This window comes from Diabrotica virgifera, chromosome 1, assembly GCF_917563875.1.
Source record: "Diabrotica virgifera virgifera chromosome 1, PGI_DIABVI_V3a".
NCBI classification, from domain to species: domain Eukaryota; kingdom Metazoa; phylum Arthropoda; class Insecta; order Coleoptera; family Chrysomelidae; genus Diabrotica; species Diabrotica virgifera.
The window spans coordinates 158,077,265-158,104,162 of NC_065443.1; the positions used below are offsets into that span (position 1 = coordinate 158,077,265).

Sequence of the window (26,898 nt, forward strand, 5' to 3'; positions counted from 1 at the left end):
CTACTTACCTACTTAAAAGCTAAAAATTTTCAAATCATCTTCAAAGAGCTCTAGCTTCTTTAGGAAGCATTTTCTGACTAGGTGATATTTGGGCTATTTTATTTTAATTAAACTCTTACAGTAAATGTATTATTACTTATTATAATATACCTATTTTATATCTCTAAATAATTATAAATCTGAACATATTTTTTTATTTTGAAAGTAGGAACACAAATAGAAACTCTGTTCGTCTGGCAACATTGTACCAGGTAATAAGTAAAACAGGTGTCCTTAAATTACAATTTAGTCCACAGTTAGAAAAAAGGTCATTTAAGGAATCAATAATACACTAAAAACAAATGACTATCATTAATTATTGATCACCACAGTCCACAGTAATAATAATTATTTTTAGATGGAACCAACATTTTTGGCACTGAATTAATTCCATGTCTAGACGTTAGTACGTTAGGCCATCTATATGTTTTAATAGGAACAAGTTTTCAGTACCTAAACAAACATACATACATTTTATTAGCAATGATTCAAATGATTGGCAAATCGATATTATTCCAGAGAAAGTGTATTTTATCCTCAACACTTCACAAAAGTAGAAATATGACTTGCTTGCAGAGCTAAAAAGCCGCTAACATAGATAAAAGAAAAAAGATAAAAGTTTAGAAGTAAAAACCCTCTAATCCTGTCATTTTTCATTGGTAGTATGGTAGTACGTGTTGCATAACTAGTAGGTAGGATCAACCAACAGAAAAAGTTTAAAACGTCAAACAACAGAGTTCAGACCTCTTATTGATTTATTTTCATTCTGCGCAAATAATAACAGAGTGGAATTAATAAATATTATTAATTGTCATTTAAAACAAATTGAACTATTTATACTGCAGTAAATATGGAATAATAGTGCCGTGGGGTAAATAGAAGTGAGTGAATATCATTTATTTTAAATGTTAATATTGGGAACACCTATTGTTCCAGTGTGAGACAAGATGTTTCTAAATTTTTTTGTTATCTTACAAAAGCGATGGCAATGAATCTTCATGGTTTAAACTGAACTAAATATATAAAGTAAGCCTATTCATGATTAAATGTCTGTCAGGTGGTTTTGATATTAAATATATTTTAACAGGCTTCTTAGGAAAAAATGGGTGGACAAGTGAGTCAGGTGTTCCAATCTGGTAGTGCTTTACTGACAAATGGACATGGTCACAAAGTTTCTGATTCCACTAGACAAAAGGTGCAGACGATATTTGATGCCCTCAGAGCTAATCCCAAGATTGGAGTGCAGAGGCTAGAGGGATTGTTACAGCAATTACCAAGGGTAAAAAATTTATAACTTGCCTATTTTTTAAAATATCACTTATATAATAATACAGTAGAGTCCCGCTAATCCGAACTTCGGTAATCGGAAAATCTGCTTAATCCGAAACAGAATTTGGCAATAGATTTGGAAAAAATAAATGCTGTCAGGTACTATAATAACCACTTATTACTTTATATATCTAAACATGACAATAAAATATTAAATATTAAGTACGTAACTGTAGCAAACCTTTCAAATTTAACTTTTTTTTAATGAGTTAGATTTCTCTGCTTTAATAAAGAATTCCTTTCCCTCGAAGCTAAATTACACCAGCGTCTCAATAACATGGTATCCACTGGCACTGGAGGGTTGCAGGGTGTTGCTTTATATAGCGTAGTGTTAGATCAAAGCCAGCTGCAGCGTCTGTGTGGGTTACCTGCTGTTCGCTGTTGACATCCCCTTCGTCATCACTTTCCATCAGAGGGTTTTGAAGGTTCTTCTGTAACCGTTTATCATATATTTCATGACTATCATAATCAGCTCGCACCCATTCTTCATCATCTTACAGCCAGGAATATTTTGCACAAGGTCCCTTAACAAATTGGTTTCTTTAGCCTCTATATCTGGCATTTCTTCATAAGTAAGGCTTGGCCAATTTTTTTTCTAGGAGTTTCTCATAACTTTCTCATTCACAGAGTCCTAAGCCTCTGCTAAGCAGTAAATGACGTCTTTTCGATTTTGATTATGATGATGTCTAGTTGCCTGAATTTCCGCTATTAACTCCAACTTTTTGTCTTGAAAAACAGTGTTTGATCGTACATCTCAGATGAATGTATTCTTCTTTTAAAGGGTTCATTACTTTCTTCTTATTATCATAGGCTTTTATTGCATTCAAAACGAAAGTACTTTACTTAATCATAGGTATATTATTTATGTTATTTTTTTATTAGGGCAGTGTTTTTGGTCCACTTCTCTATCTTATGTACACAGCTGATCTTCCAGTAAGCAACCAAACAATCACAGCTTCCTTTGCAGATGATAAAGCTATAATGATTAAACACAAAGACCCAGTCATAACTGCAAGAATTCTCCAACAACATCTAGTGAAAATTCAGGATTGGACAAGAAACTGGAGAATCAAAGTCAATGAAGTAAAATCAGTGCAGGTGTTACACTAAATGGACAAGATCTACCTCAATCTGACAGCATCAAGTATTTAGGGATGCACTTGGACTTACAAAGTACTGACCTGAAGAAAACACATTCTTAACAAAAGAAAACAACTTGGCTTGAAACTTAGCAAATATTGGATATTGGCTATTAGATCAGTAAGGATCTGTGAAAAAACGTCTATTTTTGGATGTGAGAGGTGGCATTCGGATTTTTGCAGGTAAAGTTAGGTGACACCTTCATTAATAATAATTGACTTATGCTCCTTCTCAAATATGCCCGGAACATTAATAAAAAAATTAAAATATTTAAAAATTTCGAAAGACGTCGATTTTTTTCTGCTTTCTTTGCTTATAACTTTAAAACGATTCGTTTTGGAACAAAGTCGTACAGAAATAAAATAAAGATAATTGAATTTTGTATGATATACGACTGGTCAAAAATGTCTTAACATATTACCTTTTCTGCAATATAGCAATAAAATACGAAATAAGAGGGCAAAATACGCCTGTTGTTATTCAATGTTTTTAACCACTTTGGTGGCACTTAGAACCTTAGTAATTCGCTTAAGAAATTCTTTGTAACATACTTAAACCGTGTACCAAATTTCGTTAAAATCGACCTAATAGATTTTGCATAATAAATTTGCAATCTAAATGTTTTTAAAAAAGTTCAAATTTTTTAAAATCTTTCTGAACAAAAAGTAGACCATTTAGAAGTTGGCTAATTTTTTCACATATAAAGAGGTGCTCTACCTATCTAATACATTTCAGAATTAAAATCGGATTATTTAAGGGGCCTCAGCAATGTTTTAAACTTATAAACAATTTTTTGGCTTATAAACAAATAGCTTTGTTTAATAATAATTAAAAATAATTTTTTTCAATGCAAATAATTAAAACCGGTATAATTTGACTTAAACTTTCAAATGCTGTCAGCAGAATTGCTATTTTATTTTTTAATCAAAAGTTATTCGCGTTCAAAAATTGCAATTTTTCGATTTTTTGAAAGTTCCACTGCGTTTATCTTGAAAACTATGCATCCTACGAAAAAACTTGTAAGAACATTTTTTGCTTAGAATTACCCAAGGAATACAAAAAAATGTTTTTTTGCGAAAAATCGATGTTTTGTAATTCCTTAAGTTCTTTGTTTATAACAATCTTATCGACATCCGGATCAACTCTTACCCAAAAAAATCGTGTTCTACGGGTCAAAAAATACATAAAAATCTTGGATAAGTCCATCTAAATAAAGGAGCCCGTAGCACCCCCTCCTGGCCACAGCACTAATTTGTTTATAAGCCAAAAAATTGTTTATAACTTTAAAACATTGCTGGGGCTGCTTAAATAATCCGATTTCAATTCTGTAAAGTGCATTAGATAGGTGAAGTGCTTCTTTATATGTAAAAAAATTGACAAATCTTTGTATGTTCTAGTTTTTGTTGTGCAAGATTTTAAAAAATTTTAATTTTGTAAAAGAAAGTTTAGATTGCAAAATTATTATTCAAAATCTAGTAAGTCAATTTTAATGAAATTTGGTGTACGGTTTTAGCACATTACAAAAATTTTCTAAGCGAATTAGGAAGATTCCAAGTGTAACTTAAGTGATGGAAAATCATTGAATAAGGACAGGCTTGTTTTGCCCCTTATTTTATATTTATTGCTATTTTGCAGCAAGGGTGATAAATTAAGGCATTTTTAATCAATCGCATCTGATATAAAATTTAATTATCTTTGTTTTATTCCTGTACGACTTTGTTCCAAAATGAATCGTTTTAAAGTTATAAACAAAAAAAGTAGAAAAAAATCGATGTTATTCGAAATTTTTAAATATTTGAATTTTTTTATTAATGTTCCGGGCATATTTGAGAAGGAGCATAAATAAATTATTATTAACGAAGTTATCACCTAACTTTATCCGCAAAAATCTGAATGCCACCTCTCACATCCACCTAAAAACAGATCCTTACTGGTCTATATTGGGAAGGCAGTCAAAACTTAGCTTAAAAAACAAATTATTGGTTTATCAACTAGCCTTAAAACCAATATGGACATATATGGTGTACAACTATGGGGTATGGCTGCAAACTCAAACATAGAGATATTGGAACGTTTCCAGTCGAAGGTACTATGGACCATAACAAATGCACCTTGGTTTATACCAGACAGGGAAATCCAAGACGATCTCCAAGTGGGCACAGTTAAGAAGATAGGAAGTGAATACAGCAGCCGCTATTTGGTAAAGTTGGAAAACTACCCAAACAATCCTGTACTAAACCTGCTACATAATAGTGAGCAGAGTTGGAGACTGAAGAGGCACAAACCATTGGAACTACCATTTAGGTTCTAAGCAGCAGTGAAGTGAAGTTAAGTGCAGTGAAGTACTTACACAGGCACATTTCAATAATCTAAGAGACTAATGGAGCCTTTGTTATCACTGGATAACAAATCCAAATTTATACATACAACCCTTTGAACAATTTTTATTTATTGATTGCATGTACCTAGTAAATAACCTATAATAAAAAAAATATTAAAAGAATGTTTTAAGAAAATCTGATGTATTAAATCTGATCAAATCAGTTAGATCAATTAAAGAATTAGACAATTACTGGTGATGTGATTCACACTCTCTCACTCCCCCTCACGCTTATCTCGTTATTATTTTGAAGCTCTTTTCTTCTTCTTTTTGTGTAGACATGACTCCATCTGGTTTGTCCTACGTTTTTGTCCATCTCCATCTGACTGTTTTGTCCATTCGTCATTTTCGTGGTCTTCCTACTGATTGTTGTCCTATTCAGGATACATCTCTCGCCACCTTTACTACTCTATTTGTTGTCATTTGGCTTATATGATTCTACTCTTCCCTATCTTACCTAGTTCTCAACCTTGCATCTCTGTCATATATCTGTACTTCTAAGTCTGTCCCATAGTGCCTTACCATTAATTTTTCTAAAGGTTTTCATATCTGCTGTTTCTATCATTCTTTATGTTATCTCTCTGTGTTTTGTAAATTCTGTCTTTCATTTCTTTCCCGGTATTTTTATTTCTCACTTCTGTTTCAAATTTTTCATAGCTAGATAGTATGATGCTTAGATATTTATTTAGTTGGGTTCTTTAATAAAGACTATTAAGTACTCTTGATTAAGATATCTTTATTTAGTTTGATGATCTTACATAGCTTGTACCGGTTCTTCGGATCAGACCTAACCTAACTTAATCCTAATCCTTGTTCACCTATATGCCATCTATATAGGCAACCAAAGATACACTAACAGAGCATCTCCCCCTTTAAGCCGTTTATATAAATTAAACAAAATATTAATACAAAACACTATACCTACTATCCTACACTAAAGATTACAATTATTGTACATAATCCTTCAAGTGAGAAGGTTTTTTTATTTCTCGTTTGGGTCTACCTGAAATAGGAATTTCAGCAATATTTCTTGGCAATTTAGGAGTAGACACAAATTGGGATTCATATGATACTGGTAGTGACTTAGCACCAATAGTTTCAGACACAGTCTTTGGAGAATCATTCAATTTGAGTTCACTTTCTCTATTTTGTTCTGTTAAGGTCTGGTTCGACAAATTACATTTTGTATCTTGCTTAGATCTTTGTATACTACTTTCCTGCTTGTTCCCAAAATTATTATCATTATTATGGGTGCCTACAGACTCTGTTGATACTAACGTTGGAGAAAACCGACTAGGTTTTATGTAATAAGGTGCTGGTATTAAATGCCACCTATTACGGCGGTAAACCTGACCAGAATTTGATTCTATTAAATAAGATCTAGGTTGATCGAAAAGATCTACAACTTTAGCATAAATCCTAAGATCAGTTACCCAGACATATTCCCCAATTGTTAGATTTGGCAATGTTCTGGTCCGATGTCTTTTGTTAAACTGTTTTGCACTGCTATCCTTAGCTCTACTCTCCCTTTCCCGTAGGAGACTCAAATCAACAGGATTATTTAAGTCACTTGGTAACAAAGGAAGAAATGACCTTATCTTTCTTCCATATAACAATTCAGCAGGTGAAAACCCACATTCTAGGGGAGTAGTTCTATAGCTAAAAGAGCTTTATGGATGTCATCATTTTTCTTTATTACATTTTTGCAACCTTTACGGCAGCCTCAACAAATCCATTGGACTGTGGAAAAATAGGACTGCTGGTTATCAATTTAAAATCATACTCTTGTGAAAATTTTACAAAATTATTTCGAAATTGTGGGCCATTATCAGATCGCACTATTTCACATACTTATGCCATATCTAGAAAAAATTTCTTTCACCCTCTCAACTATAACTTGTTCTGTCATTTTTGTAAGTTTAAAGAATTCAAAAAACCTTGATTAATAGTCTCTAATTATTAAGTACCATGTATCATGACATTTATATAGGTCAAGAGCTGCTTTCTGCCATGGCCTATCAGGAAACTTATCAGCAATCATTGGTTCTTTAGGATTAGTTATATTTTAAATACACTGAGGAAAATTTCTAACCAGGTTCTCTATCTGTGTAGACAAACCTTGCCACCATACTGAAGTTTTAGCACGGTTTCTACATTTAACGATACCAAAATGACCTTCATGAATGAGTTTCAAAACTCGTAATTGTTGTGCATAAGGTATCACAATGCGAGAACCTCTAAGCAAAATATGCTCTGACAATGAAAACTCAAACCGATATTGGTAAAAAGGATTAATTCAGGATTTAATTTGTTTTTATTTGGCCATCCTTCTGCAGTGTACTGTATTATTTGAGATAAAATATCATCTAGCTTTTGTTCCTCTTTTATTTGTTCCAGAAAACTAGAGGTAGCTGGTAGAGATTGCAGTAAAAGTTTGACATGTACCTCTGTTTCAGCCTCTAATTCCTCTGTTTCTGGTTGTACAGCACTATCAGAAAAATTCCGTGACAAAGCATCAGCGATAACTAAATCTTTGCCTGGCGAATAATAAACAATGTAATTAAAACGCATTAAACGTAACCTGAAACGTTGTAGTCTAGGTGTCAGTTCATCAATTGGTTTTGTCTGTAAAATTTGCAACAAAGGACGATGACCTGTTTGCAATGTAACTGATGGTAAACCGATAACATATTCTGAAAACTTATCCATAGCCCATGTCAAAGCTAGTGCTTCCCTCTCAATCTGAGGATACATTTTCTCAGTATTTGTTAATACCCTTGATGCATATGCTACAATCTCAGATTTTCCATCAGAAATTTGAATTAAACATGCTCCTAAGCCATAAGAAGATGCATCAGCTTGAACCAAAATTTGTTTGGTAGGGTCAAAATAGGCCAAAGTAGGACACTTAGATAGAGGCAGTTTTGATTTTTGGAATGCATCCGTTTGTGATATGCCCCAATTAAAGTTAACATTTTTCTTTAGTAAAGCTGTTAGTGGTTCTAATAAATCAGAACGATGGCTGATGAACCTAGAAGAAAAATTTATCATTCCCAAATACTGTAAAATTTCTTTCTTATTCTTGGGCCCTGGAAAATCACAAACAGCTTTTATTCTTTCTGGGTCAATTGATATGCCTGTACTAGAAATTACATGTCCCAAAAAAGTAAGTGATTGAACACCGAAAACACATTTATTTCTATTTAAAGTGATCCCCTCTTGTTCTATCCGCCTTAATACTTCTTTCAGAATACTATTATGTTGTTCCAAAGTATGCATAATATGTCGTCTATGTGGCTGACAACCCCGTCTATACCTGACAATATTTTGTTAAGTAAACAGTAAAAGTATTCTGGGGCACAGTGATTTCAAAGGGTAGCCGCTTAAAATAGAAGGTCCATGTCACCAGCCCCCCCTTTTTCGATTTGAGGGTAAAAAAAAAAGCTCATTCGTTTGTATTGCGTTAGTACTGGATTGTATCACCCTTCATTCGTTTGTACTGCCCCCACCCTTTTAAATCTGCCTGGAGGGGCTGGTGACATGCCATCCCCCCCTTTTTCGATTTGAGGGTCAAAAAAAAGCTCATTCGTTTGTATTGCGTTAGTACTGGATTGTATCACCCTTCATTCGTTTGTACTGCCCCCACCCTTTTAAATCTGCCTGGAGGGGCTGGTGACATGCCATCCCCCCCTTTTTCGATCTGGGGGTGCGGGATGGGTATGTTCGTTTGTACTGCGTTAGTATCGGATTGTATTGCCCTTATTTTGTTTGTACTGCCCCCACCCGTCTAGATTGGCCTGGGGGGCCAGTGACATGCTACCCTCTACTCTGCACTGTTTGCCTTCTGAATGTCGAAAATAGGCTATTTCGTTTGTACTGCGTTAGTACTGGATTGTATCACCCTTCATTCGTTTGTACTGCCTCCACCCTTTTAAATCGGCCTGGAGGGGCTGGTGACATGCCATCCCCCCCTTTTTCGATATGGGGGTCCGAAATGGGTATGTTCGTTTGTACTACGTTAGTATCGGATTGTATCGCCCTTATTTTGTTTGTACCGCCCCCACCCGTCTAGATTGGCCTGGGGGGCCAGTGACATGCTACCCCTCTACTATGCATTCTTTGCCATCTGAATGTCAAAAATAGGCTATTTCGTTTGTACTGCGTTAGTACTGGATTGTACCGCCCTTATTTTGTTTGTACTACCCCTACCGTTCTACATTTAAAACAGAGAAGGATTAGTGCTAGGAGTAAGGACACAAAATCAGCCAAACCTTGCGCATAGTAACACCGCGGGTGTAAAATTTGGTAAATTCATCAAAAATGAAACGAATTAAATTTTGAAACTAAAAAACAGGCTTGCAAGCCACTCTCCACTCTCCATGGGGAATGGAAATTTACCCCCTCAGATGGATCTCGGAGTAGTAGCGATTTGAAAAATGGTACATGTATTTGTTGGAGATATTTTGAACACCATTTTCAATCAGAAATCAGAGCAGCGACCTTGCCTTTTCCTACTAGGAAGAAATTTATCCATCCCCTCAATAAATTTTACAGTTTTACACGCTATCGATATGAAAATCAAAGATCTCATGCGGCGCATTCCGAAATGCACTCTTCGATGTACAATTTCAACCTCTCTGGATAACTGATTAACTGAAACATACATACGGCAGAATTCATTGGAATCGAAAATTATTAAAAGTATTTGGAACATTAAATGAAAAATTCCCACAATCAATATCTTTCCTACCATCTAATGCGAGAGACCAGATAACAATAATTGCCGTTGCTATGTTATGATAATTTGTTTTCTAGAAAGGTTTGTATTGTTCATTTATGACTGTAATGAGATTCAGAATTTCCGTATTCCATTTGCAAAATAAATATAGTGTCAAAAACCTGCTTATACATTTGACGCACTGTCCGTCAACGTGTTAATTCACTCTACAGATTCAGTGCCAAAACGAGACATTTTTATAGAAAATATTTGCAAGTATATTAAATGCCAAACTGACCTATTAAATAAACAATGACATTGCAATTTTCGATTTCTACTATGGAATTATAGCTGTATAGACCAGGACGGATCTGTTTTGAGGTGGATGTGAGAGGTGGCATTCCGATTTTTGCAGATAAAATTAGGTGAAAACTTATATGTAATTATAATGGACTTATGCTCCTTCTCAAATATGTTTGGAACATTATTAAAAAAATTTAAGTTTTTAAAAATTTCGAAAAACATCGATTTTTTTCAAATTTCATTGCTTGTAACTTAAAAACGATTCATTTTGGAACAAAGTCATAGGGAAATAAAATAAAGATAATTGAATTTTGTATGATATACGACACGACTGGTATAAAATATCTTAAATGATTATCCTTTCTGACAAATAGCAATAAATACAAAATAAGAGGGCAAAATAAGCCTCTTTTTATTCAATGTTTTTCAACCACTTTGGTTGCACTTAGAACCTTCGTATTTTACTTAGAAAATTCTTACAACATACTCAATCCGTCCACCAAATTTCATTAAAATTGACATAATAGATTTTTCATAATAATTTTGCAATCTAAATTTTTTTAGAAAAAGTTCAAATTTTTTAAAAATTTCTGAACAAAAAGTAGACCTGTTAGAAGTTTGCTAATTTTTTTACGTATCGAGAGGTACTTTACCAATCCAATACACTTTACAAAATTAAAATCGGATTATTTAAGCGGTTTCAGCACTGTTTTAAGGATATAAACAATTTTTTTGCTTATAAACAAATATAGTGAGGACGTTTGAGTTGGAATAAATTAATTTTCTCGAGAATGGGCAACTCTGGAGATAAATTCCTAAACAGGTCGATTTTTATATTTAAATTATAATTTTTGGGATATCTATCATACTACTAACGTAATCCATCTGGGTGTGATGACGTAATCGATGATTTTTTTAAATGAAAATGTGGGTCGTGTGCTAGCTTATTTGAAAGATTATTCAATTCTCTATTTATTACATAATTATTTATACAGGGTGCCCAAATTTTTTTTTAATTAATTGAGACAAACAGAAGAAAGAATTTACTTTAGTTAATTCGAGATATATTTAACTGTTGTCCTAAAACAGAAAAAAATGTTTATTTGATAAATAACAGAAAAATGAATTTATTCGTATTTATTACCTCAAACGTCCTCATTGTATTTGTTTATAAGCCAAAAAATTGTGTATAACTTTAAAACATTGCTGAGGCCGATTAAATAAACCAACTTAAGTTCTGTAAACTGTATTAGATAGGTAGGGCGTGTCTTTATATGTAAAAAAATTAGCAAACTTCTAAATAATGGTCTACTTTTTGTTCAGAAAGTTTATAAAAAATTTTAACTTTTTTAAAAAAATTTAGATTCCAAAATTTTTATGCAAAATCTATTAAGTGTATTTTATAGTCTTATATCATAAAAAATTCAATTATCTTTATTTTATTTCCCTACGATTTTGTTCCAAAATGAATCGTTTTAAAAACGATTGAAAAGTTGAAAAAAATCGATGTTTTTCGAAATTTTTAAATATTTGAATGTTTTTATTAATGTTCCGGACATATTTGAGAAGGAGCATAAGCCAATTATAATTACTGAAGTTGTCACCTAATTTTATCTGCAAAAATCAAAATGCCACCTCTCACATCCACTTCAAAACAGATCCGCCCTGGTCTATACAGCGATAATTCCATAGTAAAAAAATCGAAAATTGCACCGTCATTGTTTCTTTAATAGGTCAGTTTGGCATTTCATATATTTGCAAATATTTTTCTATAAAAATGTATCGTTTTGGCACTGAATCTGTAGAGTCAATTAACACGTTGACGGACAGTGCGTCAAATGTATAAGCAAGTTTTTGACACTATATTTATTTTGCAAATGGAATACGGAAATTCTGAATCTCATTGCAGTCATAAATGAACAATACAAACCTTTCTAGAAAACAAATTATCATAACATAGCAACGGCAATTATTGTTATCTGGTCTCTCGCATTAGATGGTAGGAAAGATATTGATTGTGGGAATTTTTCATTTAATGTTCCAAATACTTTTAATAATTTTCGATTCCAATGAATTCTGCCGTATGTATGTTTCAGTTAATCAGTTATCCAGAGAGGTTGAAATTGTACAGCGAAGAGTGCATTTCGGAATGCGCCGCATGAGATCTTTGATTTTCATGTCGATAGCGTGTAAAACTGTAAAATTTATTGAGGGGATGGATAAATTTCTTCCTAGTAGGAAAAGGCAAGGTCGCTGCTCTGATCTCTGATTGAAAATGGTGTTCAAAATATCTCCAACAAATACATGTACCATTTTTCAAATCGCTACTACTCCGAGATCCATCTGAGGGGGTAAATTTCCATTCCCCATGGAGAGTGGAGAGTGGCTTGCAAGCCTGTTTTTTAGTTTCAAAATTTAATTCGTTTCATTTTTGACGAATTTACCAAATTTTACACCCGCGGTGTTACTATGCGCAAGGTTTGGCTGATTTTGTGTCCTTACTCCTAGCACTAATCCTTCTCTGTTTTAAATGTAGAACGGTAGGGGTAGTACAAACAAAATAAGGGCGGTACAATCCAGTACTAACGCAGTACAAACGAAATAGCCTATTTTTGACATTCAGATGGCAAAGAATGCATAGTAGAGGGGTAGCATGTCACTGGCCCCCCAGGCCAATCTAGACGGGTGGGGGCGGTACAAACAAAATAAGGGCGATACAATCCGATACTAACGTAGTACAAACGAACATACCCATTTCGGACCCCCATATCGAAAAAGGGGGGATGGCATGTCACCAGCCCCTCCAGGCAGATTAAAAATGGTGGAGGCAGTACAAACGAATGAAGGGTGATACAATCCAGTACTAACGCAGTACAAACGAAATAGCCTCTTTTCGACATTCAGAAGGCAAACAGTGCAGAGTAGAGGGTAGCATGTCACTGGCCCCCCCAGGCCAATCTAGACGGGTGGGGGCAGTACAAACAAAATAAGGGCGATACAATCCGATACTAACGCAGTACAAACGAACATACCCATCCCGCACCCCCAGATCGAAAAAGGGGGGGATGGCATGTCACCAGCCCCTCCAGGCAGATTTAAAAGGGTGGAGGCAGTACAAACGAATGAAGGGTGATACAATCCAGTACTAACGCAATACAAACGAATGAGCTTTTTTTTGACCCTCAAATCGAAAAAGGGGGGGATGGCATGTCACCAGCCCCTCCAGGCAGATTTAAAACGGTGGGGGCAGTACAAACGAATGAAAGGTGATACAATCGAATGAGCTTTTTTTTGACCCTCAAATTGAAAAAGGGGGGGCTGGTGACATGGACCTTAAAATAGAACCTACCGAAAGGGGTAATAAATGTAGTAAGAAGTTGAGAATTTTTGGTTAATTTTATTTGGTGGAATCCATAATTAGTATCCAGTTTTGAAAAGAAATGTGAACCTGATATTTTTGCCAAAATAGTTTCAACTTTATTAATAGGATAATGTGCTCGCAAAACTGATCGATTTAATTTGGTATAATCGGCACAAAGTCGAATTTTATTATTTTTTTGCACGACTACTATGGGGCTAACCCATTCTGTGGGAAAATCTACCTGCTCTATTATATCCAAAAGTTTTAATCTATCAAGTTCCTCTTTTAAAGGTTTTAACAGAGGTATAGGAACTGTTCTGGGCACAGATTGTACATACGGTTGTACATTTTCAATTAATTTTATTTCTAATTCTGTTTTAAATTTCCCAACACTATCAAAAATTTTATTAAACTGAGATAAAATTTGAGTTTTTATTGATGCATTATCTGATGTTAATGGTGCGATCTGATAATGAAAAAGTTTAAGAACATTTAGTTTGACAATAGCTGTTCTTCCAAGAATAGGTTTTGCCAGATTTTTAATTATATATACCTGAGTGTCAAAATTTAAGTTATTTAAATTTTAAATTAACATCCACAGTGCCAAGGAAGGACAGACAATCGAACCCCAGATGGGCCAGTTACAATTCTTTTTGTTGGCTTAACATCTTTTAATAAATTAGGGTCCAATAACCTTTTTGGAAGACAACTAATATCTGCACCACTATCTACTAGAAAGTTTACATTTTTATTTAATTTTGACATATACAGAGCGTTTACTTTGTAATTTGGTATAGGACATTGAAGGAAGCGCTAAAATCGGCAATATTGCTTACTATTCCACTATAGTATCGATGTTTAATCGTCCATCGCATCGGCAGATTAAAATAAATAATTACAGTTTGGAAATTACTCATTTACAAGGAGTAGGTAACCTAATACGATTGTTAAATTACCGGCAAACTACATTTTCGTTTATTGCTTATTTACTATTCCTCGTTGAGCCTTCCCCTCTCTTTAACTTTGGAACTTCCCGCTCAGCAAGAGTAAGCAAGTAGTGAGGTATGGCATTTCATTTAATATAGAGATGGAAATTACCGCTATTTAACGGTAACGTTACCAACGTTACGAGATATCGCGGTAATAGGTGACAGTCACCTATTATTTTGTCACCATATTACCAAATGCATGTTAGATAATTCCCGTTGTCCCGTCCCGTTCTCGTACATGCGTTCTTGACTTGCCGGGCCGAAACGACGAGCTATTTCGTTACTGTGAGTAACTTCTAATCAAAGCGACACTTTGTCACGTTTTTGTAACGATTTGGTGGTGTGGTGCTAACACACACAAGATAAAACAAAAATATATTATTTATTTGTCAAAGAGTAATTACCCAATGTACAACATTACAAAATAGTAGAGAATTGGAGACTTCTCTTATTCGAGTTTTTAATTCATCCAAGTTTTGGGCTCTAGCCTCAGGATGATCGTAGACGGTGTTTTTTAAATATTCCCAAAAAAGTCCAGGGGTCTAAGATCTGGAGATCGCGCAGGCCACTTAATATCACCTGTTCCACTGATAACTCGATTCGGGAAAGTATTGTTTAAATACTCCCGAATTATTCGTGCGTTGTGAACTGAACATACATCTTGATGGAATCAAACATTCTCCAGATTTATATCAGGAAAATTGATAATAGCGGAAAGAACATGATTCTGCAACAAATCGAGGTAGTTTCTGCTGTTCAAGTTGCCCTCAATAAAAAATGGACCTATTATGTGGTCTCCTAAAATATCAGTCCAGACGTTAACTTTTTGGGGACGTTGAGTTCGGCAAACAACATTTCTATGCCTGGTTTTCCCGAGTCCAATACCTCGTAATGGAAGGATCATGTCTCCCTACTAACGAAACAGAAGATTCATCAGTGAAAAATATGTTTTTAATAAAATTTGGATCATCATTAGCCTTCGTCATTAAATCTTCACAAAACTCCATTCTTCGAAAGTAATCGTCTGGATAAAGCTGCTGACTTTTTACATATTGAAAAGTCTTGTAACCGTGCTTTTTCCATACTTTAGTCACAGTAGCATTGCTAACATCCAACTCTTGAGCAACGCTTCTACTTGAATGTGTTGAATCTACGTCATTTGTAGCACAAATTTGTGTATCCCGGTATTCTCTTTCCTCAACTTTTTCTAGTGACACTTCTTGACGGTGGCAATTTCTGCATTGTTTGAGGCAGTAACAATTTTCAAAATTTTTAACAATATTATGAATTGTTTGTACGCACCGAATAGGTTTCCTCTCACAAAACAGAGAAAATAAATCTACACACTGTTGTCCGGAATTACCACTGTAAAACCATTTTCTTGTTTTAGCCTTTTCTGCTGGAGTATCAACTGACATGGTAACAAAAAGAACAAAAAGTACAAAACAAATCATACAAAAACAAATTAAAAACATACACTGTATCGTCCTAAACAACCACGTAGAATTTGAATAAATGAAAGAATTGCCGCAAAATGAATTGGCACAAAATGAATTGGTGCGAAATGGGGTGCAATACGTTAAATTTCAAGAAGATATCGTTGTTTAAAATGATATTTTAACTGTTAAAGATGTAACTGGAAAAATGTATCTACTCGTTCGGATAATAACAGTATGTATGTTATTAAAATCACTTTGTCAATTTTTCTCTTTCCTCGATTATTAGTCTCTTTATTGCATAGTAATATACATTATTGCAATCACTGAGTACGTAGTTGGTGAAAAAATAATCCTATTAATTAATAATGAATAAGTAAAGCAATTTACAAGTAAGAATTTTTAAAAGAATATTCAAAAACTAAAGAAATAGCCACCTCTATTTTGAAGATGAAATTATGACTATGCTACACTCTTCTTGTTTATAATACATGTCTAATAAATTAATAATTATCATAAGAATCCAGGGCTGATTGAATTTGGGAATCCGGCAATGAAATTGATACTCTTTAATGATTACACATGCCGCCGACACTTTTAATGTTTACATGTCTATAAATTATTATGGCAGTATTGCCATTTTAAGCCCTATCTCTAATCGCCAAGTTAACACAGTGTATATGGATGCTATCCACTCTTTAGAGTCAATATGATTTATCTGATGATCAATTTTGAGTACTGAACAAAGAAAGCTATTAGTTTCTACCTCTAATTCATCATCAGACTCATATTCTACTATATTATACTTATTTTCTAATTCTAATAAATCAATTTTGACAGATCTGACCTTATTTTTCCTACATACGGAAGCCCCATGGCCTTTCTTCATGCATCTCTTACATGTCGATTTGTTGGCAGGACACTGCTCTCGGGAATGGAACTGTAGCCCGCAAAAACCGCACTTTTTCACAGTACCACTGGATCCCTCACCATCACTCACTTTAGATGTGCTCGCACCACTTTGATTTAGTTGCACTCTACCAATATGTATCTGGAAACCTAGTAAATCTTTATTCTGCATCGCCTGCAACTCTGCTTGCCTTGCTTCCAGTATACATTGCTGTAAAGTTAGAGTTTCTTTTAGCTGTAGCCTTTCTGATGTTTTTGTGTCCAGTATGCCTACTACGATAAGTCTCGGATCAATTCCTCCTTCAGTTGCCCATAATTACAATGTTCTGCTAAGGTATGTAGGCTAGTAATAAATAAGTCAATGCTTTCGCCTGGTTTTTGTACTGTAGAATTGAATTTGAAACGTTCATATATAATATTACGTCTAGGGATAAAATATTTGTCAAAAGCATTTAGAACTTCCTCGTAAGTATCTGGAATTTCTTGAAATTGTATCAAAATATCTTCGGATTCTTCTCCCATAAGACACAGTATCTATTTTTTGTTCTTCTGTCTTTTGGAGCTGCCCTGATACCGACATGTAGCGTTCCAGCCTTTTCCTCAATGCAGGCCAAATTGCTGGGGTCAAAAAATTTAATTTATCAGGAGGGTTAACATTCAATGGTGCTGGACCTACTATAACTTGAGTATTTGTACCAGGAGTAGTATTAGTAGACATTTTCAGTTTTACTTTATGTCGGGTATGATTTCAACCACAATTGACCACAATGCAGTAATATTTTCTTGATTTCTTGCCCTTAACTTTGCTTTGCTACTCTTGGCATGTGCTAGTGGTTAATGGGTAATATAGTTTTGTACTTAAAATATACGTGCTGCACTCAACACCGCTGCCACCATGTTTAGTTGGGTTCTTTAATGAAGACTATTAAGTACTCTTGATTAAGATATCTTTATTTAGTTTGATGATCTTACATAGCTTGTACCGGTTCCCCGGATCAGACCTAACCTAACTTAATCCGAATCCTTGTTCACCTATACGCCATCTATATAGGCAACCAAAGATACAGTAACAGAACAATATTTAAAATCACTTTTCTATTATCTGACCCTCCAGGTCCAATTTACATATTATTAGATTTACTAACTGACATAACTATGCATTTTGTTTTTTTTTTGGGGAAATTATTGTTAAAATTTTTTGACAGTTATATTAAATTGGTACAGCATACATTGTAAATCATCTGCCAGTGTCATCTGCATAGCAGATTATTTTAAGCTGTTTTCCCTCATTTGGTATCCTTTCTTCATTCTTACTTATTTTTATTATTTCAACCGTCATCAGGTTGAACAATAGAACGCTCAGGGAGTCTTATCCTTTATTTTTATTGTGTTATTCTGGAAGATATTTTCAATGGTTTCGATGATCCCTACAGGTATCTCTATTGCTTATAATAAACAGATAACATCCTTTAGTTTGACCTTGTCAAATTCCTTCTTAAGGTTCATAGAACATAAATATGCAGGTTTGTTGTATTCTAATGTTTTTTGTTGCACTTGTCTCACTGTAAATATAGCGTCGGTGCATGATCTTCTTGACCTAAGACCTAGTTCTTCTTTTTGCTACTGTTATAATTGAGTGGATTAGATGCTAAGGGGTACAAGTGACAAAATATTGTAAACTGAGTTAAGTGCACAAAATACTACTAGATAGTATTAAAAATTTAGTGGGAAAGAGATACCGGTTTAGGTTAAGAATTTAAGAAATTCGTAATGTACTTAAGTGGCAAAGAGACACAAGTGCAAAATTTGAAGCGGAGGGGTACAAGTGCGAACTTTTTTTTTCAAATTTCAAATATTTTGAATGAAAGTAAATACTAACTTTAGCAAAACTTTTACAATTCGATAAATAAAAGGTATAAAATTAATTCAAAATAAGTTCATAAGTAATTAATTTGCTGTGTAGAATTTACTATGTAAATTTAACTTTGACTTCGTTTTTCTCAATTGAACCATTTTATCACTTGAACCCCTTAGCATCTGGTCACCCCAATTTCATTCAGTAGTTTATTTTTATCACTTTGTTAATTTTAGTGTTATGTTTAATAAATTAATTCCTCTGTATTTCCCCTGGTCCGACTTGTCTCCCTTTTTGAAGTGAGGTATTAGGTCTCCACTCAGAGTTGGCAAAAACTAACGTTTTTTGCAAAAAAGCAAAAAACCTGGTTTATTAATTTGATACAAAGTGTAATAAGTCTAAATACTTTAAAAATGAGAAAGATAACTTTTATTTTTATTTACACACACACACAAAGAATTATAACAAAAAAAAAACATCTTCAAACGGAATAATATTCAAAATAACTAAGTTCGAAAGTAAAAAAATAGAATTTATTTATCTTAATTTTCTTCATTTGCGACAGCTGTATTAAGGGGCTATCCTAATGTAAAACTACGAAATTGATATATTTTTGGGAATTTCTAAAATAAAAAATACTGTACCAACTATTTTTAAAATTTGCATGAGATTTATTGTAAAAAGAAGTACATGTAAAACTATTTTTGGCACCGTGTAAATAAAAACATAGCTCCACTGCTGCAGTGATTGGGACTATGTAATAGAGATCCTGAAACATAAAGATTCAAAGTTATTATTTAAATATAAGTTATTTTCTATACCATCAACTAGGGGTTTTTGATCAGATAAAAAATATCAATTTGACGGTTTTTGAAACTGAAAATGTTTTAGCTAATTTAAAAAAAAATTTCAACACCGTCATTTTTCCAAATTTTAATATTTTTTAAAAATCCTAGTTGATGGTATAGGAAATAACTTATATTTCAATAATCACTTTGAAATTTTATGTTTCAGGATCTCTATTAGCCCAATCATTGCAGCAGTGGGGTCATGTTTTTATTTTCATGTTGTCAGTAGATGGCGCATAAATCGTTTAATTTTCAACATTTTTTATGAAAATTATTTTACATGTATTTCTTTTTACAATAAATGTACCACAGCTATTTCTCAGTCGGAATTATTATTTTTAATTAGTTGGTTTGATTTAGATGAGCATGAGACATGACAGTTCAAATAAAACACTAGATAACTATAGAGAATATAATGTCAACAAAATTTTAAGTCCCTTTTTACATACAAATATTAATTTTGATTTCAATAGTTTATAAGAACAAAAGTAAGTAATTAATTAAAAAAAAATAAACCAGAACCAGCTGTTTCCTTCACATAAATATAAAAATCATTGTATTTTAGTCCCCTTTTTAGACCCCTTAACCCAATCTAAATTGTACCTTGTTCTTTCTTGTTTTCTCCCATAAAATAAAATAAAATCTATTACCGTCCTTATTTCCTTCAATAAAAAAATCATTTGCCTGGATAAACACACTGCAATCTTCCTTAAATTTTGTCAAAATGTCACGTCAAATATCGAACTTCTAAATAAATCTGCCAAATTTATTATTTCCAATATACTGAATAAATGTAAATCTGGTAAATAAATGTACTTCTATTACTTCTTTAAAGCCTCAGGATCGATAAATACAATTACTGAATACCGGAACACCCTTTAACATACAAAAGGGTCTATTACACGACTCTCAGCCTGGCCATCAATAAACATCGAATTAATCTCTAGAGGATTTTCCAAGACAAATCTTTACGTGCCCCAAATTTCCAGCACACCAACGGATACCTCAATGAGAGAATTCCCAGTACATCCCACCAAAGGATTGAAAAAGTACCATTTCAATTAAAAAAACTGGGAATCCAAATCGCCGACCAGGCTTCAAGTGCTTTCTCAAAAATGTTTATTGAAAAGAATGAACGTTGTTGATTTTCTAACAAGGCGTTCAAAACAAAAAACTCTACAACAAAAATCTTCTCTCACTGACTCACACAAAAAGCATATACATCCAAACATACAAATTATACATCCTCCAAGGACAAAATAATCGGTTATAAACAACCAAAACTCAACAAACGTTACTACTAAATTTTCAACCGTAATAACTCCACCTTTCCTTCCGGAAAGAAAATTAAGTTTCTTTGAATTGAATCCCAAAGAAACTTGTTAAAAATACATACTATGTTACACTATCTACATCAGAATCCGATTCAACGTGGCTATCAGAGTTCTGTGGGTGAGGTTTCAAGTCTTTCACATGCCAGTGACCAATAGACTTACCGTTATCATTTATTAATTCATATGTACAATAACCAACCTTACGCTTTACTCTAAAAGGTCCAACAAATCTATCAGCAAACTTAGATGTAAAATAATTAGCTTTATCAGAAAGAACATAGTTCTTTTTCCAAACTAAATCATTTTCCTTAAAATGAACATCCCTTCTTCTTAAATTATATCTTTCTCTGGTGTTATCTGAAACTTTATCAATCCGCTTCTTAACCCAGTCTCTCAACCTATTCATATTTTTAGAACGATCATACACACGTTGTTTATTTTCTTCATTCCCTATTTTTAGATGATATTCACTTCCATGAGTCATCATCTCACAACCAAAATTAATGAAGTATGGTGTTTGACCTGTCACCTCATGTTTGGCAGTTCTAATAGCACAACCTAGTTCAGGTAAATTAACATCCCACAACCTATGATTATCTTTAACATAAGCCATCAACATGGTTTTCATGATACGATTAATTCGTTCAGTAGGGTTTGGATGAGGGGTAAAATTTGGAGTAAAAAGAAATCTGATTCCAAACTCTTGACAAAAAGATCTTAAAATATTACCTTTGAACTGACTTCCATTATCACATTTTAAGACTCTGGGAACACCAAACAAAAGAAATACATTTTCTTTTAAAATTTTACTTATAGAAGTGGCAGTTGCCTTTCTCAGAGGGAATAAAAGAGGAAATTTACTGAACTTATCAGTAACTACCAAAATCCAAGTATTACCAGCTGAACTTCTGGGCAATGGTCCAAATAAGTCCATACTGATGATCTCCCAAGGTTTTGTGGGTTCGACAGCCTGTCCCATATGTCCTGCAGGACTTTTCTGTTCAGGCTTCGTCCTTAAACAAACCTCACATTTCCTTATATATTTCGTAATGTCCATTTTCATAAAAGGCCAATAGAAAAGGCGAGATACACGATGAAATCCAATATCTTGATCCAATATCTTGATCAATATATTTATACAACTTATTATTTGCTAGTCTCCATCTGACAAATTTTAAAGGATTTTTATTTACATTATTACACATTTTCTTATACCATTTATCACTGGTAGAAGAAAAATCATATTCGTCACATTCGGGGTTTATTGCTTGAACATTACTTATTTCTACAGAATTTGTCATATGTACACTATCAACAGGTAGTTCTAAAGCTCGCGAAAGGGTGTCAGGAACTATGTGATCCTTACCTTTGCGATGCAGTACTTCATAGTCAAACTGTTGCAGACGTAAGGCCCATCTACCAAGTCGTCCTTGAGGGTCCTTCAAATTGTCCAACCATAACAACGAGTAGCAATCAGTGATTACGTAGAACTTATAACCATCTAGATAAGCTCGTAAAGTTTCACACGCCCACAAAACACAGAGGCATTCACGCTCAACACTGCTATAGTTTCTCTCGGCTCTATTTAGAGTTCTAGACAAATAACAAATTACATGTTCAGTTTCATCATACTTTTGAGTAAGGACAGCTCCAAGACCATACGCTGACGCATCAGTTTGTACGTAAAAAGGTTTGTCAAAATTAGGACTAGACAAAATAGGTGCTGAGACAAGAGCGTCTTTAATACTCTGAAAAGCTTCCTCACAAGCTTTGTCCCAAACGAACTTCTTGTTCTTTTGTAATAATCTACACAAAGGTGAAATAAGATCTGAATAACTATTTACAAACTTACGATACCATCCTATAACTCCAAGGACTCTTCTGACTTCAGTGACATTGGTGGGTCGTGGAAGATTCACAATGGCCTCTACTTTTGCCGGATCTACAGACAGACCACTAGAGTTAACAACATAACCCAAGTATTTAAGTTCTGACACACAGAAAGAACATTTTTCTTTATTAAGGGTCAAATTGGCTTTTTTCAATCTGGCAAAGATTTCTGTCAAGACTTCGACATGTTTATCGTAAGTTGACGTAGCCAGACATATATCATCTAAGTACACAAAAACATACTCAGAGAGTTCAGGACCTAATAGATTATCTACTAATCTTTGAAACGTAGCTGGAGCGTTGTGCAATCCGAAAGGCATACGACAATACTGGAAAAGTCCACGCCCTGGCACAGTAAACGCCGTGTACTGCTTGCTCTCTTCAGTAAGACCCACCTGCCAATAGGCACTCTTAATGTCCATTGTTGACAAATATCTAGCTCCACCTAACTTACTTAAAATGCTATTTATATAGGGTAAAGGATAAGCATCACGCTCAGTAACACGATTTACTTTCCTAAAATCAACGCAAAAACGCCATTCCCCATTCTTTTTAGGTACCAGCAACACTGGTGAAGACCATCCACTGTGTGACTGTTCGACAACACCAAGCTTCAGCATTTTCTCCAGCTCCTTGTTGATCATACCCTGCTTAATTGGTGATACCGGATAAAACCTCTGCTTGATTGGTTCTTGTTGACTAACTACAATTTTGTGTTGAACTACATTAGTACAAGTTAATTTGTCTGGGTCGATACTAGAAAAATAAGAATCAACGAGTTCGTTAAGCTGTTTACGTTGCTCTGGTAGAAGTTCAGATTCCGATTGTATCGAATTAACCACTGGAACACTCATAACTTCCGAAGAGAAAAACCACTCTCCTTTTCGTAAATCTGGTACAATACCCATTCGCACCCAGAAATCTACACCTAGTACTAAAGAGTGTCTACACTGTGGCCAAACGAAAACATCAATTACCTTAACAACATCACGAAGTTTTATAGGCACCGAAGCTACACCTAATAAAGGACTCTGACTACCATCCGCAACTCTGCAAGACCCATCTGGAACAGTTTTTAAATGTACACCTAAACTACGTAAAATCTCCCATGTAGGCATATTTACAAAAACTTTATTGGCTCCACAATCCAATAAACCGAATACTGTCTTACCTAAGATATCAACTTCTACATAAGGACATTCACTGTCATTACTCTGTGCTAAAATATAATCTAAAACTAACTTAAATGAATAAAAATTATCACTACCTTCTTCCTTATCGACCGTTAACTGTCCGTTCCGATTCGAGATAGCCCGGTCGTCCACTATCTCCGGTTGCCGTTTCCCGAATTATTTCCAGAATTGTTTCCAGTTCTAGAATTATTATTGTTACGATTCTGTGAATTACATTGAGGACAAGTATTTTTAGTAAAACCTTCCTTGTTACAACCAAAGCATCTAAACACACGTTTTGGCCTCTTACAGTCCTTAACCACGTGACCATACTCATTACAGCGCCAGCATTTAGGTACAAACGCCTCTACTTCTTGTACAACGTGATGACGAGAAGAATTAGCTCTACTACTAGAAGAAGGCTTAAACGACTCAATATTAATTCGAGTTTGCTCAATTTTTCGACACAAGTCAATTAAATCAAAAGGACTCTTTACTTCGACTAAAGTTAATCTTTCCTGATAAAAAGGTAAAATGTTTTTAAGTAACACCTGCATTTTTAAACTGTCCGGAACTGGTGTTGGCATTTGTTCGAACTTACTGGTCATCTTGGCAACAAACATACCAATAGATTCGTTAGATTCCTGAGTAGTATGAAGAATATCCTGCCAGATCTCATCTGCAGAAAGGGTAAATTCTTCCTTCATTAAGCTCACTAAACTATCCCAGTTGCTAGCATAGTTCCTATACAATTTATAAAAACCTAAAGCGTTACCAGTAAATAAATCTCTAGCACAAGAAAATAACTGAATTTTATTTACATTACGTGACCTACAATACTCCTCAACTTCTTCAAGAAAAACAGAAAAATTTTGTGGTTTACCAGAATACTTAATTCCCCACTTATATACAGGTTCTGAAGGAAAGTCACTATTAGATGGCAAGAAAACAATGGGATTAACTGTTGAATTCGAAGTTTGATTTGTTTGGTTACTCACATTCGGTGCAGAAATATTTCGAGTAGGGGTAGAATTACCATTAGGGTCATTTAAATTAAGACCTGATAAATCAATATGATGATAAAAATTAGGATCAGTAGGCATCTCTACAGAAACAACATTACTAGTTTTCAAAACATTAGACTTAGTAGTATATTCACCTATCAAATCCATCAATTTCTTTAACAATGCAGAACGCTTTGACATTTCATCAGTGCCTGTACTGTGAATACGGTTCAATCTACCAGAAAGATGTGCAAACTTAGTCTCAATTCTTCTTACTTGGTTTGCAGTACCTGTAAAAACATTAACAACATCCTGAATCTCTTTTAATTTATTTTCACAATTTGTCAACTCAGCAGGAATATCAGGGGGTAAATCAAAGTTAGGGATTTTGCCAGATTTTTCTAAAACTAGGCAACTACGCAAAGTACTCTTTAACTCTTCTACCTTACAATTAGTCAAAACAATACCTCTCATTTGCAAAACTTCAAGTTCGTCTTTGACCAAACGGTCAACATCAAGTTTAAACGACATTTTCTTTTAGAGAAATTAAAATACACAAAAAAATAAGACAAGAAAACCTCTACCTCACTTTAAATAAAAGTACATTTAACTTTTGATTATTAATTTTCAACTCCTGTAACTCTACGTAACCTATGTCTTACTTGAACTATCTAAAAAAAAATAAAAATCTCGGGTGGTTGAAAAGCCCCTTAAGTTGGCCGCCAAAAATGTACCACAGCTATTTCTCAGTCGGAATTATTATTTTTAATTAGTTGGTTTGATTTAGATGAGCATGAGACATGACAGTTCAAATAAAACACTAGATAACTATAGAGAATATAATGTCAACAAAATTTTAAGTCCCTTTTTACATACAAATATTAATTTTGATTTCAATAGTTTATAAGAACAAAAGTAAGTAATTAATTAAAAAAAAATAAACCAGAACCAGCTGTTTCCTTCACATAAATATAAAAATCATTGTATTTTAGTCCCCTTTTTAGACCCCTTAACCCAATCTAAATTGTACCTTGTTCTTTCTTGTTTTCTCCCATAAAATAAAATAAAATCTATTACCGTCCTTATTTCCTTCAATAAAAAAATCATTTGCCTGGATAAACACACTGCAATCTTCCTTAAATTTTGTCAAAATGTCACGTCAAATATCGAACTTCTAAATAAATCTGCCAAATTTATTATTTCCAATATACTGAATAAATGTAAATCTGGTAAATAAATGTACTTCTATTACTTCTTTAAAGCCTCAGGATCGATAAATACAATTACTGAATACCGGAACACCCTTTAACATACAAAAGGGTCTATTACACGACTCTCAGCCTGGCCATCAATAAACATCGAATTAATCTCTAGAGGATTTTCCAAGACAAATCTTTACGTGCCCCAAATTTCCAGCACACCAACGGATACCTCAATGAGAGAATTCCCAGTACATCCCACCAAAGGATTGAAAAAGTACCATTTCAATTAAAAAAACTGGGAATCCAAATCGCCGACCAGGCTTCAAGTGCTTTCTCAAAAATGTTTATTGAAAAGAATGAACGTTGTTGATTTTCTAACAAGGCGTTCAAAACAAAAAACTCTACAACAAAAATCTTCTCTCACTGACTCACACAAAAAGCATATACATCCAAACATACAAATTATACATCCTCCAAGGACAAAATAATCGGTTATAAACAACCAAAACTCAACAAACGTTACTACTAAATTTTCAACCGTAATAAATGCTCATGCAAATTTTCAAAACAATTGGTACAGTTCTTTTTATTTTAGAAATTCCCAAAAAAAGAATATGAATTTCGTACTTTTACACTAGGGTAGCCCCTTAAAAACTTTAAATAAAAACACAGTTTAGAGGGTCAATAAAAAAACAGTTGGTTTAAACCTTGGTTTAAACAAAGCCTTTGAGCCAAGCTTTTGAGCTTGTTGGTTTAAACCTGCCAACCCTGTCTCCACTACTAGGCTTGATCTCCATTTTTGTGGTATTCTATTTTGTTCTATTATTTTTTTGCATTAGTTTTAATAGTCGTTTGGTCAGATCTGCTCCTTCATATTTTAGGAGTTCATTTTCTCTCCTCTTTAGCTCTCCTGGTGGTTTTCTATTTTTAATTTCCTTAAAAAATAGAAGGGTAACAGGTAAAGGTGTCTCGTTTACCTGTTCCTCTTCA

At 33.9% G+C, this 26,898-nt stretch overlaps 1 protein-coding gene across 7 annotated transcripts in view; it reads left to right on the forward strand.

The window, feature by feature from the left end:
* Positions 1–755: 755 nt before the first annotated feature.
* Positions 756–26,898, forward strand: part of LOC126878798 (ankyrin-2) — a 113,700-nt gene continuing 87,557 nt past the window's right edge. For 6 of the 7 annotated variants that reach the window (XR_007695786.1, XR_007695785.1, XR_007695787.1 and 3 more), the window contains exons 1-2: positions 760–1,065; positions 1,127–1,318. Coding sequence is in view for 4 of the 7 variants with exons in the window: in XM_050641693.1 (XP_050497650.1) it covers positions 1,142–1,318 (177 nt within the window). In the remaining 3 variants the exon portion in view is untranslated. Of the gene's footprint in view, positions 1,066–1,126; positions 1,319–26,898 lie in introns of all 7 variants that reach the window. The other variant, XM_050641695.1, reaches the window with a different exon arrangement.